Genomic DNA, 16,891 nt, shown 5'->3' with positions numbered 1-16,891 from the left:
TTAAGACTGGAGTTTACTTGCCTCCCTTTGTTGCCCCTAACTGGCCAGGTCTGCTCAGCCCCTGAACACTTGCTGGTTAAGAGATCTCTCTCCACATCATCAGGGTGCGTAATGCATGCCCAAGTCACTCAGAAGCCTGGGAGAATCAGCTTTTGGGGGCAATGGCTCTTAAGTTTTCGGGCAGACAAAAGGCTTCTTGACATTTGATTTCACTGGGAATTCATCCTCATATCCTGATTCTACCATTAATATAAGCTGTGCAGTCTCAAGAAAGGCATCTCTTTAGGAAAAGTAGGACTTGTGATTGTAAGGAAACTGAATGAGAGGTTTATCTCTTCTAGAGAGAGTTTCATGTGTCTTAACTTAAAAGAAAGATATCTTCAGAAGGCTCCATATCCATCCCCTCGGGCAGTCACTGCAAAAGTGGGGTAGACCTCATACGTTGTATATGCTGCTAAATCCTGTCCGAGGGTCACCGCTTGTTTGAGCTGGGCTGTGGACATGGGTGCCGTTGCACTGGGGACAGCATATCCTGGAGGAGAGGCAGAGAAAACTTCATCAAAAGCCATTCACATTTGCTCCCTCTTGCTTTATTGTCTTCTCTTAGGAAGATGAAAAGTTAACCTCGCTTAAAGCCAAAAGTTAATATGCACATTAAAAAAAAATGAACTCAGGGGACCTAATATCTAGACTCATTGATTAGGGCACAGCGTGCCTCAAAGTGAGGTCAGCCGCATGTGCCAGAACGACTTCATGCATAGAAAACTGGAAACACTGGGGAGAGAGTCCAAGAAATGGAAACTTAACGAGGTAATTAAAGTTTGAGATTTAGAACTTTTTCAGAGGCTCTCAGAGCTTATAAGGGAGGGGAGGTGACTGATGGGTTGGCAGGGCTGAGGGGTGGGGCTCTGCAGGTCTGCTTCTGTACCCACGCCCCCCACCTAAATGAAATGTTAAAAACCATTGCTTTTACCGAAGACATATAGGGAGTGGGTAGACCAGTAGGAAAAATTTGGAAAGTTTTATTACATTTCTACATAGCACCATAAAAGCAAATACCTGGCCTGTTTACATTTAGACCTAACCGTGAAGGGCAAAGACCTCTTGCTTCACCACCAAGCTGTCCGGTGTATTCGGATGATGCTCGTCCTCACCTTCAGACAGCCCAGGGCTTTGCATGGTAAGGAGACCATCATGTGCGGTCACATTAGTATCATGTCTGGCTGATTGACATTCACTTTTAGAGAAAAGGGCATAACCACTATCGTACAAAAGCAATGTTTCCCTGTTAATGTTTTAGATCAAAATTAAGCTATTTCTGAGATGATCCAAAAAAGTGTGAAGATGACAAGAAAAAGGGGAAAATTTTACTTAAGCAACAAACAGGGACCTGATTTAAAAAACAACAACAACAAAACAGTCCATTTGGTTTATGTGCTGTGGCAGTCATCCCAAACCCAGACACACTGATTTCTTTCTGGTGGCTTCTCAGGAAGCGGACGCAGGAAGCTGGCTGGACTATTTTTTTAAAAATTAAATCCACTCCTTGGCTTGGGCACTTTGGCCAGTAATGCTGACTAATGCACTACTGAAGTTTGGTATGTTTTCCAAGGATGTGAGAAATGTGTTACCAATTATGATTTTGGAAATAGTATTTCTAAATAAGTGAGTAAGAAATACACATGTGTGAGAGTGTGTGCATATGTGCATGTGTCATATAGATTTTATCCTTGGGGATTTTGAATTTTCTTTTTCAATTTGGCTACTTTTTAAAAAAATTTTATTATGTTAATCACCATACACTACATCATTAGTTTTTGATGTAGTGTTCCATGATTCATTGTTTGCATATAACACCCAGTGCTCCATGCAGAACGTGCCCTCTTTAATACCTATCACCAGGCTAACCCATCCTCCTACCCCCCTCCCCTCTAGAACCCTCAGTTTGTTTCTGAGAGTCCATGGTCCCTCATGGTTTGTCTCCCCCTCCGATTTTTCCCCCTTCATTCTTCCCCTCCTGCTATCTTCTTCTTCTTCTCTCTCTCTCTCTCTTTTTTTTTTAACAGTGTATTATTTGTTTCAGAGGTACTTTCTTAAGTGCAAAAGTATTTGGATTTTAAACAGATTCTTCCCTTGGAGCCTATTATCCTTTGCTTGACTCCACAGCAAAGTTATAAGAGGAGCTCTCAAACTCTTAGGCATTCCCAAGACAACTCCCATGCCCTAAATATTTTTTACTTCTTGCAGGAGCAAACAGAAGGGAGGAAAATGTCAAACATTCTGAGGTGAAAGCGAATCCTTTCCAATGTGCAAGCAAACTGTAACATTCTGACAGGGGCTCATTTATTTTTATAGTACATTAGTTAGCTGTCTTTGGGGTGCAGCTTTCCGTGAGACAGGGGCTCACCTTTCTCCAAGAACTGAGAAACCCAGGCACAGGTCCCCAGTAGACAGACATGTCAACACCCCATTCTGTGGAAAGCGAGCCCAGGGTTGGTGGCCCCAGCGCAGCCTAGGGGAGCTGCCCTCTGGTGGCGGCAGCTGGGGCTGTGGTAACCTCACGGGGGCGCACGACCCATCCTCCCCAAGTTCTACAGAACAAAGCTGGAACTGAGGTCGTGTTCGTGTGTGAAGCGTGGTTAGCTGCCAGGATGGAAAACATATTTGCCGTTTTTGGGAAACAAAAGAAAACGAGAGTGAGCCCAGGTGTTATGGATGGGAGGAATACAGCAGTTCTCACGCCTGAACGCGACCAGTGCATGACTGAATGGATTGATAGAAACACCTTGTGTCTGGGTCCAGTCAGATCTCTGGACTGGTCTTAAGGGAGGTACGTCGACACAATGACACGTTGGAGTGACCAATGTCTTCAAAAGAAATGAACTTTGCTTGCTAAAAAAGAATGGGGTTATTCAGAATAACTGTTAAGGAAAGATTTCCAAAACAAATTTCTTGCCTGGTCACTTTTAATCTCTAGAGGGTTCATTTTTTTAAATTATTAGCTTTTTTTGTAGGTACATAACAAGTGGGGAGAAGTCTTTTAAATGGGACTGTGAAGGCGATCTGCAGATAGGCTTTATTCTGAGCAAACCATGTATGCTCCAGTCCCAAATTATAGAACACATAAATGAGAGCTGATTATCTTAAATATTGAACGGTTCCCCCCCTCTCTCTCTGTCTCTCTCACACACAGAGTTTTTGATTTAAAGCAACTTAAGAAAAATGTGACCTACACATTTCTTTCAGAAAGCAAAGCAATAAAAATCAAGTTGAGTCGAAGATTGGGGTTGTGCAGGGAGTCCAAGGATTCCTTAAAAGCCATTGACCTTGGCCAAATTCCTTAATCATTCCTGTCCTTGGTTCCTTCAACTGGAGCCTTATGCTACAACCTACCTCTTGCGGCATCATGAACATTGCTGGCATAATATAAAGCACACTGAGCATTTAGGGGAACACCTGGCATGCAGATAAACAACTATTAATAGGTAGTTCCAAACTTTCTTACCTAAAAAGTAAAAACCCCACCCAACCTGATGCAGAGACTGGCTCTTTCAAGGTCATGCAGCTGCTGAAGCCAAGCTGAGACTAGACCCCACTTCCGCTCCTCAGGGAACCTTGATGGTTCACGCATCTGCCCAGTGTTTTTGGTCACAGATGGTGTAAATTGGATTTATTGTGGGTGGAGTTTAAGAACACTCGCAGAGTTCATGGTACCAAGGGGGTGTTTCTCAAACACCAGGGGCAGGTGCCATTTCTGGTGCCATTTTCCCTACCTGGGAAGGCAGTGGTGGCAGTTGCCGTGGTGGGAGCATCGGCCCCGTCGGTGGGAATGCCCAGCGTCTGCAGGGTGTACTCGGCCGCGTAGGTCTTTGCTTCATCCACGTAGGCACTTAGCTTCGGAGGCGTGAAGGGGTGGCTGCAAGGCATATTCAGTCATTACATTTGAGGAGCCGAGATGGGAGAAAACCCAAGTCGCTGTTCATGGGCTAAGATGAGCAGATGATGGAATTTTATGTGTGTGGTCTTCGTTCTCTTTGCAGTGAAGACTTCTACAGGTATATGCACGTAGGGATGTTTGTGACCTGGCCCAGGACAGCGGTGGTTGATAGGACATGCCTGGAGCACACCTGTAACTCATCACACAGCTTTTCTAAGGTACAGGTGAGACAGGATGGTTCCTAAAATATGTAGAAATGCAGGCTTGAGGTGGTGATACCCACCAACAGAGAGGATCTTTGATCCAAAATATAAGTAACTGGGCATGGTGTTGTCACGTACAAAATGGCAATTTCATATGGTTCAACCTAAATACTACATAGATAAAATAATGGGCTATAGATCTGATTCCTGTTCCATTTTATGTCTGTAGTTTTTTATTGGTTGATTATACTACACCATCTTCATTGTCTGTGTGAAATTCAGGGCCTCTGAGATGCCAGTCTCCCACTTGGCATGTACCTCCCAACTACACATCTCAACGTTTGCATTTAATGAAAAATGAGCAAGTAGTAGATGTAAGTGTTTCTCTTATTTGGATAGTGATAAAATATTGATTTTACAAGAGACTTGATTTACAAGAGACTCTTATTCTAAAAAGCTTAAAAGATTAGGAATTTGGAGATGTTACCCACATTGCAGGATTCTGGCTGGCCAGGGCAGGAATGGTTATTTTGTATAAGAATAGTTGTCTTTGATCTTGTCCAATGGCTGAGTGCAGTTGATACACTGGTTGTCCCCAGTTGTTTTTCTGACAAATTTCTTCTAGTATCTACAGGAGTTAAAAAAAAAAAATAAGTGATTTCTGTTTCAAATGTCACATTTGCATTATTTCTCCAGCTTTCAGGATTTAAAACTCTAATCTTCAGTGCTTAAGCTAATGTAAGAAAATATAAAATGCCATATGGTTTAATGACTCATAAAATTTAAGATGAACTCAATTTGAACTCCATTTAAAATGTTATATCAACTAATTCATAAAAATCATTTTCACACCATTTATTCTAATATGTTTTTAGTTTAGTCCATTAGCTGTAACTTTTTTACCAATAGTTTAATTTTATGATTTGTTTGATATATTTATTCCATTAAAAAAATGGACATTTCAGCACTGTGTGGCTGGACTCCCTCAGGACTACCGTCAATCCTTCTGTTTATAATGGTTTAGAGAAAATAACCTAAGAATATATTCTTAACTTCATGTCGTTTGTCATAGGGTTTTAACTTCACATTTTCATAAAAAATCGAGTTAAACAGTTTAATGGTTACTAGTCACTGATGAGCATTAATAGATGGATGTTGACAGCTGTAGTGTCTTTGTTTGGCAAAATACCACTTCTGGCTGTTTTACAAAGATCTGAGTTTCAGAATCTCCCTGCATGCTTTTTTCTGCCTTTATCGCTACTCCAAACTGAATCTTGCTAAAGGCACCCAATTTTTTTTTTCATCCCAAAGCCATTTTCAGTGGCCCACCTGCCCCAATGCTCCCATGAGTCAGCAGATTCAGGAAACTGTGCAAAACAGGGTCTAAGTCTGAAAAGAACAAGACTTGGGGACAGAACAGTGCCCTGGGCTGACTCCATGGAGCTTCTTATCTCATTGGTTCTGACACGAATCCAGCTGCAATTGCAGGGTCTTTTCTGGTTTATTAAATCTGTGGATTGCTCCTATTTCCTCTACTGACTTTTCTTGTTACTGCTCTTGGCTGTGTAGCATCTCTTGTCGTCTACAAAGCATTCCCAAAGGTTCCTGGGCACCAGTAGACTCCTATAGCTGGCAGACATTCTCGTTGTGCAAACACAAGCTCCAAGAGTACGGACTCTAACTCCAGACTCTGCTGGGCACGCCTTGTTTCCCTGCTCTTGTCAGATGCCCACGACCCCACCATGGGGCTGTTAAGGCTCCATCTACATTGGTTTGGGTTGGCATAGCCTTCAATTTCTAAGCCGACCTTGTAGAGATTCAGAGACTAAATAAAGAACTTTCATTAGTTTGGAGAGGTAGTTCCTTACATATCTCTATAAACCACGACCAGTTTCTAACCTGGGTTTAATGTTAAGAAGCAGAGATTATTCATCACACTGTGGCAGCTCTTAGAACTATTATATGGAATTTATAATGATTATTATTTTTTATTTTCTTTAAAGATTTCTAAGTATTCCAGGTCCTTAATGAGGTTCCTTATTTTAACCCAAGATCGACTGGATGACAAGCTTTTGTGTTTTCTGAGCAAAGCTTTACGGTGACACTTAGTAGAATTTGCAATAATGGCCTGTTGATGTGTCCGTATCCTCTCACTGGATTGCCATATGATTTTTGATGGCAAGGACTGCATTATATTCCCTTTTCCATGCCCAGCACCTGACACAGTACTTGGTGTATGGTGGATGCCCAATAAATGGCTTTTGAACAAACAAATGAATGCTGTGTACCACTCTGCTAGGCATCCTTATTTTTAATTGCCTGGGTAGGGTTAGCAGAAACCTGAGATGAGCTAATTGGTATGTATAAGACAGCCATTGATCCTACAAAAATAATACTCACGGTGAGCTTTTAGAAATCATAAGGCTACTTCCATTCATTTGGGGCTTATACCTTTGGACCTGGAGTAGGGATGTTTCCTTGAGGGTCCACAAACTATATCTCTGAACAACTAGGTATGGCTTCTTCAGCCAGTGTCTCTACAGAAAGCCTGGCATGCACTGCACACCCACAGGGAATAGGCTCAGGGTTCACATAGATCCTGTTTTGTTTTATTTTTACCCCTGTTATTCACTTTCCATCCTGGAACAGCTTTTATAACTTCTGATTTTCCGATAATAAAAACCACAGCCTCATGCAGAAATATGGAAACTTGGAGCTGTGGAATGAAAGCATTAAAATTTCACCATCATGCCCTTCCCCAAGCATAATCATCGTGGGAGACCTAATTGGATATGATAGATGGCATCTTATCATTAATACAAGTCCATGATATCACCATGGATGGTATGGTGTTTTCTCTCACACCCAGTGTTTCCAATAAAAGATGTCCTAAGTGGCCTATTCATTCCCTGTCTTGAATACTCTCCATTAGCCAGCCTCCTACACAGTAGGCGTTTATTTTGAGTCTTTGCTTCATTTTATTTTCATGTAAGGTATCGGTTGATAATTCTTAATGGCTTTCAGGATCTTTGCATTCCAGTTCAGATTATTTAGGAAATATAAGAAAGCCTGTGATGGAACAGTGGCCCTCAGCAGTTAGCATTCTCTCATAGTACCTTATGTTGATTGGCCACTTTACCTATTTAACAAAACAAAACAATAGCCCAAGTAGGGATCAAGTCAGGTCATTTGACGAAAGGCAAATGTTGATGGTCTTTGGCCTAACTTAAGGAAACTATCTCTGGAATAACATTACCTACCTGGGGAGCAAGTTTAATTCCTTGGGGTTTTAAAGTGACAGGATTCATTGGGGTGAGCTCCATCCCAGGTAAAAGGTCATAGAGTTTGTCTTCTCTCTTGTCTCCCTTGACCTGGTATCCACGACCCAGGCCTGTATAGGCCAAATAGCCACGGCCGGCCAGTCCTCTCACTCCCGCGGCCCCTACAGGTACATTCATGTAAATTTCTAGGAACGTAAGAAGGCATTAAACTGAATCAAACCACCAGAAGATCACCCTGAATCTTACTGTAATGGAAAAGTTAGCCCAAGTCACATTGATCATTGCCCTCAAGATGCATAGAAAACTCTAGGATTCTAATGTAATGAAACTCAATATAACATAGGGTTTACCGTAAGTGTCTTGTTTATTTTTTTGTCCTTTTTTTTTTTTTACTATCTGTGAAAGAAAGCCATACTCTCAAAGCTATTGATAAGTACATGAGCAACTTTAAAACTTCGACACAGAAAAAATTTGCAATTTCTATCTTCAGTTGACCTTTTGTTGACATTTCTCTATAGACTAATAAACTTTGGGAAGGTATTTAAACATCCCAGCATGGTATGACCACATGTATTAAAATAAGTCTTGCATTCTTATCATTGATCAGTAAATCAGAAATGGATTTTAGCTTCCCCAATAATCCCATCCCCAAGGATCAGTTGGGAAACGTTTGAACATTTAGAAAACATGTTTATAGGTTCACTATTTTCTGTTTTATAATCAGACAATGTTAGGCTTAAATTTCCATTGAGTTTCATTAGTAGATTCCTATTGATTTTTTGTTTTGCCATGTTGATACTTTGATTTCCTATTGGTGATGTAAAGTGATAAAAAAATTAAATTGATTACCCTTCATCCATGAATATCATTCATTGATTCTTTTCTTGCTATAAGGTATTTTTTCCCTTGGAGTGGAGCTTGTTTTTTTTTCCTACATTACAACTGGTTGACAATTTATATTTAATGTATAAATTATTTAATAATATGATTTCAGATTATAAATGCACAATGCTTTAATGACATAATTTGTCATAGATTATCCTGGAGGAAAACCTGATGATTTCTTTTGCATTATAATTTTGGGTAGAGTGATTTTATTACGATTATGGAAATTTTAAGGCTGTTGAAGACTAGAACTTCTAGGATGGTCAATTCAGTTTTCCTGAAAAATAGTAAAACGCAGTAAGATAATTGTTTTCACAGTAACCTGGACATGTCCCTTTGCTTCTAAGTAAAACCCAGGGACAGAGTTAAATACAGTTGGTTGCCAAATTGCCCAGAATGGTGTCATATTTGGAAAATAGAACTGGGATTCTTTTGGCATTAATTCTATCCTAGCAGTACTATTTTGAAGGATTCCATTAGGCAGAGACAAACTAGTTTAATAGAAGTTAAAAAACGCTTTCCTTATTGTCTGTGTTGCTTGAACTGAGCCCAGAGAACTGTGTGAACATTTGGAATTCTTGTAGGATTACATAGGAAAGATTTATTGTATGGTAGTCAGTCTTTCTTCTATTTGGACTTTACTATTTAGTTCTCCATATCCTGGAGAAATAAGTTGATTTCCTCAATAGTGGGGCTTCTTAGAAGACACAGCACGTATTTCTAGGGGGAGGTCAGATGAAAGTATCTCATATATCTGTTAGAATATGTATGATAATTTGTGATTTATGTATGAATATGATGCCACTGAGTTACCATTAAATACATATGTGCCTTGACTTGTTTTTTGCCATTTGAGATAACTGGTTTCCATTGGACCATCCTGCTTTCACTTGGGTTTTCTTTCATTCTTTTTTTTTTTTTTTAAGATTTTATTTATTTGACAGAGAAACACAGCAAGAGAGGGAACACAAGCAGGGGAAGTGGGAGAGGGAGAAGCAGGCTTCCAGCTGAGCAGGGAGCCCAATGTGGGGCTTGATCCGAGGACCCTGGGATCAGGACCTGAGCTGAAGGCAGACGCTTAACAACTGAGCCACCCAGGCACCCCTCACTTGGGTTTTCTAATGAGTCACATATGACTGCAATATGGTGGTCCAATGATAAGGGAGAAGCTAACTACTTAGTCTGCACAAGTTTTATGGGCCCAGGCAAAGATCAAATGTATGCATTAGACTCATTTGTGCTATATTCTGACCAAGTTTTTTCAATAACCAGTTGTAATGTGAAAAAAGATTTTTATGGAAGGACAACTATTGATATAACAATACTTGATTTTTCATAAACGATTTTTTCAGTCCTTTTCTCCCAGTGGGTCCATCCCATTTGTCTAAGGCTATTGCAATACAAATCATTTGAAATTGTAGAGTTATTCTAGAGCACGAGCTGATGAGCGTTACCTCTAACAGAAGGGGCTCGGATAATGGCCCTATTGCCAAGATGTCCTTTGGTGGCTGGGAAATGAAGGCTGGGGATTGCTGTATAGGCTTGAGGAGCATAGAAGACAGGAGCTCCAAGGTAGGTTGTGGTGGGATCATAAACATGGCCCAAAGAGTAGGTGTACTCTCCTTGCAGCATGGTGCCCCTTCCACCCGTGCCTCGGGTGTACCTAACATAACTGTCTTTGTCCACTGGTTTGGCTAGGGTCACTTCAATGGGGGAACCATCCAGCACCTGTCACAGAGAGCAAAGAAGAAGCAACATAAGAAGATATGAAGACAACCAAGTGTGGTTGAGCCCTGGGCTCTTGAGTGTTAGTCGATTTGCTGTTTTGCTCACAGACTGTCTCACTTACATGTATCTTGTCTCTTCATCAGTTCATGTTTGCGTGTCAGTTGAGTTTTCCTGAGTGGTTTTGTTGGAAAATTGCATATAATATGCAACAGGTTTGACAGAAACAAACTGGCCACTGGCCACTGACATACTGGTTATAAATTATGTGATACAGTCACTGTGACAGAGAATTATGTGATAGTTTTATGCGATATATGTTTTAAGTTACATATTATATAATTCTAAGACCTTTTAGGTTACTAATGGGTGGAATATAATGTCTACATCTTAGCGCAGCAAAGTGAAGGTGGAAGGACACCAATAAGGAAATCTTATCGATTGTTAACACTGTAGCATGGGTAGCCTCGTCAGGTCTTTCTGGCCCCCAGCCAGCTAAATGGTTTACTCCTTCGAGCAGCCACACTGTGGGTAAGTTTTCATTGGAGAAGAGAGGCTTAGAAGTGGGGCCCTATTTAAGGAAGAGAATCAAGAAGGCTACTGTGTTGTAGAGGCTACTGTGTTGTTCCCCATAGGTACCTGTGAAGCAGCTTTTTGACCTGCTAAAGAGCTGGGAACTGGCAGGGATAGCAGGGGCAGTACTGAGATTTCTCAAGTCATGCACTTCTTAAAATTTGTCCTCAAGAATTATTGGAGGGACTTTTTTCTGATGCAAGTTTTGGACAGTTTGCAAACAGATCCAGATGTTGAAGAAAAAGGCTATGTGTAGAGCTACACGCGTGACTCACTTTTCCGTATTGCTTGCACACGCATGAGACAAAGATGGCTCTCAACGAACGCTTGATGGATTGAGGTATTTCTTATCGATGGGACAAGGTGTTGTGAGGAAGCGTTTGTAGCTTCTTCTGCATAAGACTATTATAAGCTTCTATTTTTATAAAGAAAAGAAGTAATATGAAGCATTCCCTCAAGAATTCCCTTTCACGGCAGCTCGCCATTTTGTGAGTGCTTCAGGGGTTCTGAGATCACTGAAGTCTGCTGGACAAAGTTGTACTTCCTGGTTGTCACTTGTTCCTAGTTTCATATATCTGCCCTACTTTTTAAGAGCGGGAGCCTGTATCCAACACGTTAGCTGGAATACACCGGGAGAGAGAATCCTGGTCATATTCAACTATCTCACACTGGTGTTGATGTAATTAGAAGAAACAGACCTGAGTATCCAAAGGAATGGGGTGGTCTTACATATAAGATTCTTTATCTTCAGTCCTGTCTTGAGGAAAGTGAGAGACCCAAATAGGTCTCTGCTTCTAGGCCCTTCCATATCAGGAGACATTTTTAATGGAATGATTCTTTACTGCAAAGTCAGATTTCACATTGTAATAGATTTTGTGCTGCATTCAACTGCCCCTGTAATAGTGGTTTAAACTCAGTATTGTATTTTAGTTATTTGGTCTAGATGTTTCAAGAGCTAGGATGATATCTTATTAATCGGTATATTCCCAAGCCCAGCAAAATTCCTTGCACATCACAGATATTCACAAGTATTTCTAGAATAGATGAACAATCAAATGTAAAGCTCAGGTCATCACCTTTCCCTCTAAATAGGTTTCCTTTCCTGGCTTCTCTGACTGTCTCCAGTCTCCCATATTGAAAACTAATGACTCTTGCTCACTCCAACATCCAATCATTTCCTGGGTGTTTTGAATTCATCCCCCATAGCCCTGTGTGGAGCTTTATCCTACTTTCTATTCCTGCCCTTTCTCAAGCCCTATTTCTTCCTGTTTGGGTGACTGTAGTAGCTTTTGAAATAGTACCAATGACATGTGTCTTCCTACTCCATAAAATTGCAACTCTTAGTACATTCATTTCTCTAAATTGTATGTGATCATTACTCCATTACACAAAAAGCTTCAGTCTCACCTTGTCTAATAAGTTAACTATTAATACGCATATGTATACTCAAAGCTTGCATAGTTCTAGGCAAACTTACTTTTGATTTTCCCATACAACATTATAGTTAAATATAATATTTGGTATATATTTTAATATATTGAATATATATTTAATCTTATATCACATTGCTATAAAATTTCTAGCTGTTAAAATTGGGAACAATTTGAATATTTTTCCATTGTGATTATTTCAATGTAATTATTTAGCACTTAATTTATGACTGACTGTCCCTTCTCTGCAATCATCATGTATCCTCAGGAATGTTTTCAGATTGAGAAACTAACCTACAAATTGTTCCCAAGGTAATAACAGTTTTATCATACTAAATGTAATCACAAATGAAGATGAAATCATGTTTTGCTTGATGGACATGTATTTAAGTTTGCATTCAATTTTTGCTTTACAGTTTTCTTTTTGTGTTTTGGAATCAGTATGTTTTTTCCTCCAAAGCCCAAACGTGTGTGTGGGCCCCGGATTGGCCCCTAAGCCCAGCCACCTGTGACTGAAGGACCTGCTCGGGGAGATGCTCCCTTGGCCCCTGGCTGTGTCCTTTGGCCAAAGATCCCTACTTCTCCCAAGGAGACCTGCTCTACACAGTCCTTTCTCCGTTAGGTTTCCGGTTACTTCTCCGGCCCCCCCGTCGCCTTGACTCTGGTAGCACTGCGAGCCTTGGTTCCTCCACTTGATTCCCCTTCCCTACACTCACGCTTCTGTACTTAGTCCCTTCGCCATCTGTCTGCTGTTAGCACTAACTGTGCAAAGCCTGATGGGAGACACAGCCCTACATGCGTGATGTTCTAACCGAATTGGTCTACTTTCACTGTTCCTCAGTCACTTCCTGCTCTTTCCAAATTCCATGCCTCAGACTGTCTCTCTGTTTCTGTGGTTTTTTCCTTTGAGAATTCTGCCCAATTTTTATGGCTTCTCATGGATACCATCTTCTCGTCTCCATGACGATTTTCTGATTCTGATTCACTCCTCCTTCCTTTGGACTTTCTCACCTCGCTCTCTCTCTATTTATATAGATAGAGAGATAGATAGATCTCTATCTATCCATAAATTTAATGAAACTGAACTTATTTGGCTAAACTATGAAAGATGTTTGTGTACTCGTCTTATTCCTCCATAGACTTCTAGCTTGTTGGCAAGTTTCTTTGTTTTTTTGTGTCCCAGACATTGTTTAGCAAGGTAAGTGGTCTATAGATGGGTTTTAATGTTTATTGCATTGATAAGTAAATATGATCTTGGTCTCTATGTACAAGTCAGGAGAAAGGATTTTAGAAGCTCATTTTTCCCCAGACCCCACTCTTGGCAAGGGGAAGAGATCCAGAGCCTTCCAGAGTAGGGAGAGCAAACTCTGAGGGCAGAATGACAACAGAATTGACCGGTTTTCTGGTCCTCAGTCTCCAACATACTGCATTAGCGAGGTGATAATCTCTTGAAGTAATGAGAGAAAACAGGGCCTGAGAAAAACACCTTGAAATAATGTACTCCAATCCCCCACTTTGTAAGGAAATTGAGGGTCGGTGACTTGTTCAAATCACCCAAAATTAGAGAGAGAGCCAGATACGTGAGCGCATCTCCACTGTGTTTCTTTCACTTCTCTTCTCTTCATCTTCATGGACCCAGGCAGTCTTGTCAGAGGTGGAGAAAGCCTGAGTGACACAGACTCGCGGGATCATTCTTCTGAATAAAATTTCCACACCACACTTCGGTGAAACCTGTGTGTGTGTGTGTGTGTGTGTGTGTGTGTATTGTCCTACCTTACCTTCCCATTTAAAGCTTTCATAGCCTCCACTGCATCTTCTCGATTACTGAAGTGCACAAAAGCATAGTCTCGAATCTTCTTTACCCTCTCCACAGCACCTGGAAACGGAAAGTAGCCCCATTAGCAAACCTGAGAGAGCCCTGAGAATGATTTTATTTATTTGGTTTTTTTTTTTTTTGGAGACTCATTACTCAGGTAAAGATCTCATTGAGAATATTCGCTATGTCCAGGTTTAGAATTCTACACGTTCAACAGAAGCTTTTGTTTGTAATTTTTTTTTTTTATATCCCCTGTATTCTGCCTTATTGTCAGTTATGGATTTGTGTTTTCTACTTCCTAGATTATAAGATCTTTAAGGATAGAAGCAGTATCTTATTTTGTCTGGCATACAGTGTAAAAGATAGTAACTTATACTCGGTGAAATATTCATTGAAGTGATTTGAACTTAACTATTGGTCATCCTATAAATCTATACTTAGGCGATTGCCTTTTACAGTTTTATGGCTTTTCCCCCAGAAAAATGTTTTATCTCTTGATTTATGGAATACAACTTTAGAGTTAGGAGAGACTTCAGCAATGATGTACTTTAAGTTTTTTAAAAAATTCATTTGACCTTCATGTATGTATTTTTAACTTAAAGATTAGGAATCTAGGGTTCTGACAAGGGAAGTGAGATTCATAAGAGTTGACATAGCTAGGAACTAGAACACAGAATCTCTTAACTGCTTATCTGATATTCTTTTGATTAAAAAAAAAGTAGTTTCTGAAAGAACATCGGAAAACCAAGATAGTTCCTTACCATGCTGTTCATAATATCTACATGTTGGAAATAATGTAGATATCCACCAATTCTACCTTGAGGAATGTCTTTTAAAGAAGCACTCCTATATGCAAAAGGATCATGCATAAAGACATTAACTCTACCACTGTTGAAATAGCAAAAATGAAATCACTTAAAGTCCATTTTCATGAGATTGATTAGACCTAGTACATTCGTATCAAATAAAATGAGAACAAATAGACCTATGTATACTTACGTGGAAAGATTTAAGACCTATTGTTAAATTTGAAAGGTTGTAAAATAGTAAGTATAATACTGTAACATTTATGTTTTTAAAATTCCAACCCAAATATATACACACATAAATAGGAATACACACACAGAAAGAGAACTGTTAAAATAGAGGTAACTTTAGGAACGGGGAGAAAAATTGGAGAGAATAAAGGGAAATTTCATATTTTAATTTATATGCTTCGGTATTCTGCAAACATTTGCAATGCTGATTGGTATTATTTGTGTAATAAAAAAATAACAAATCAACCTAACCCATTTTCATATTGAGGAGCTGCTGCATATGTTGGTGGTAACTTATATATATAAAAAAAGTTTTACCAAAATGGTTGAACTTTACATTTTTTTTTTTTTAAAGATTTTATTTATTTATTTGAGACAGAGAGAATGAGAGACAGAGAGCATGAGAGGGAGAAGCAGACTCCCCGCCGAGCAGGGAGCCTGATGCGGGACTCGATCCCGGGACTCCAGGATCATGACCTGAGCTGAAGGCAGTCGCTTAACCAACTGAGCCACCCAGGCGCCCTGAACTTTACATTTTATTATTAAAATGTTGCTAGAAAATATTGTTGATGACTCAACCTTAAAAAGAAGTTATTCCTGGAGGGAAGGTGAAATGGACACTTGTGCAACTTGTTAGCAGTTAACAGTTTAACGTGCCAATTGTCCTCCTTCAGTGACACTGACTCAGGTGTATCTCGAGAGACTGGGTTTCTTCTCTTATCCTAATCACCAGACATAACCTATGATGGGACCCTTCCCCAGGGAGGATCAGAAGAGCAGATAAGGGTTCTCCATTGTCCTCTCCCTATCAAGGTTCAGTTATCTATCCTCTTAGATTCAAGGTTACAAAGGCAATCACATGGTTCAACGGCTCTAAGTTGTCTTTTGGAATAATGGTAGGGCTGTAATGTAGGGATCATTTAAAACCATTGTGGCACCCCTCTCGTCCCTCAGCATTCAACCCTTGACTTCTTATGGCAGTGGCTGTCCAGAGCCCAATTGTCTGGCGAGGCTGAGGAAATACATAAAGGTATTTGAGACCACAAAGCAGGGGACATGGAATTAACTGACCTTCCAGCACGGTCTCTTTAGTCCTTCAGTGTCAGGTAGTGTAACTATCAAAACCCAATCTTATGGCTTGTCCTGGTCATTGAGAAGTGAAGGGGGGGGGCAGTCTTGGCTCCATTCATTCTTCAGTGCTGCCCTTCATCGAAGCTCTTCTCGACCCTTAGCCCGCTGAGAACAGGATCTGTTTCAGGGGCGTCCTGGTATTAGCATCACCCAGGTCCTACCTAGTACCGTGTGCACAGATGCCTCTCTACAAATATACATGGAATGAGCAAATATTACCAGTCAATTCACACTCTAGCAAAGGTGGCATTTCGGAAGCTAATGGTTCTAAATGCCCCCAAATTCTGCTCGCAAATAATGAAACCGGCTTGCATTTTTAAGCAACACTCTTCAGCTGCACCTGACTTTGGAAATCTTAATGTATGAAGATTTAGCCTCGTGAAACAAGTTAGAAAGTGAGAGTTTGGTTTTCTCCACAATCGTATTCACCACATGGCTTATGATAATATGCCCCTTCTTGAGTCTATAAGAGTTTGTTTACCCATGGTGGTTTGGCAGAGGGTAGAAGTGATAAAATATCAGTGGTTGTCATCAGCAGTGTTGCAAAAGACTCCGAAGTCATAATACAGGGAATTGGAAAAATACTACTGTGTTCATGGTCAACTTGTCAGCAGTGCATCAATTAGCAGAAGCGAAACACACCTGTTATCTGAAGGGAAGATGATCAGAGGGCCACAGTTCTCCAAGTGTGGTCCTCAGACCAGCTGCATCAGCTTCCCCCCGGAACTTAGGAGAAATGCCGATGCCTGGACCCACCCCAGACCCGCTGATTCAGAAATGCCCCGGGGGAGGGGCCCGCAATCTGTTTTATGCCCTCTAGGTGATTCGGATGTGAAACTGTTTTAGGGAAATCAGATTTTGTAGAATGACTAT

General features: G+C 40.5%; 1 protein-coding gene across 1 annotated transcript in view; it reads right to left on the bottom strand.

Moving 5' to 3' along the window:
* Nucleotides 1-341: 341 nt before the first annotated feature.
* Nucleotides 342-16,891, bottom strand: part of A1CF (APOBEC1 complementation factor) — an 83,361-nt gene continuing 66,811 nt past the window's right edge. Inside the window, exons 7-12 of the mRNA XM_021696220.2 lie at nucleotides 13,813-13,910; nucleotides 9,761-10,034; nucleotides 7,401-7,606; nucleotides 4,632-4,768; nucleotides 3,774-3,916; nucleotides 342-532 (exon numbers count right to left, since the gene is read on the bottom strand). Coding sequence (XP_021551895.1) covers nucleotides 381-532; nucleotides 3,774-3,916; nucleotides 4,632-4,768; nucleotides 7,401-7,606; nucleotides 9,761-10,034; nucleotides 13,813-13,910 — 1,010 coding nt within the window. The 3' untranslated portion in view covers nucleotides 342-380. The remainder of the gene's footprint in view (nucleotides 533-3,773; nucleotides 3,917-4,631; nucleotides 4,769-7,400; nucleotides 7,607-9,760; nucleotides 10,035-13,812; nucleotides 13,911-16,891) is intronic.

This window comes from Neomonachus schauinslandi, chromosome 6, assembly GCF_002201575.2.
Source record: "Neomonachus schauinslandi chromosome 6, ASM220157v2, whole genome shotgun sequence".
NCBI lineage: Eukaryota > Metazoa > Chordata > Mammalia > Carnivora > Phocidae > Neomonachus > Neomonachus schauinslandi.
This window is presented reverse-complemented; position numbering and strand designations above follow the sequence as displayed.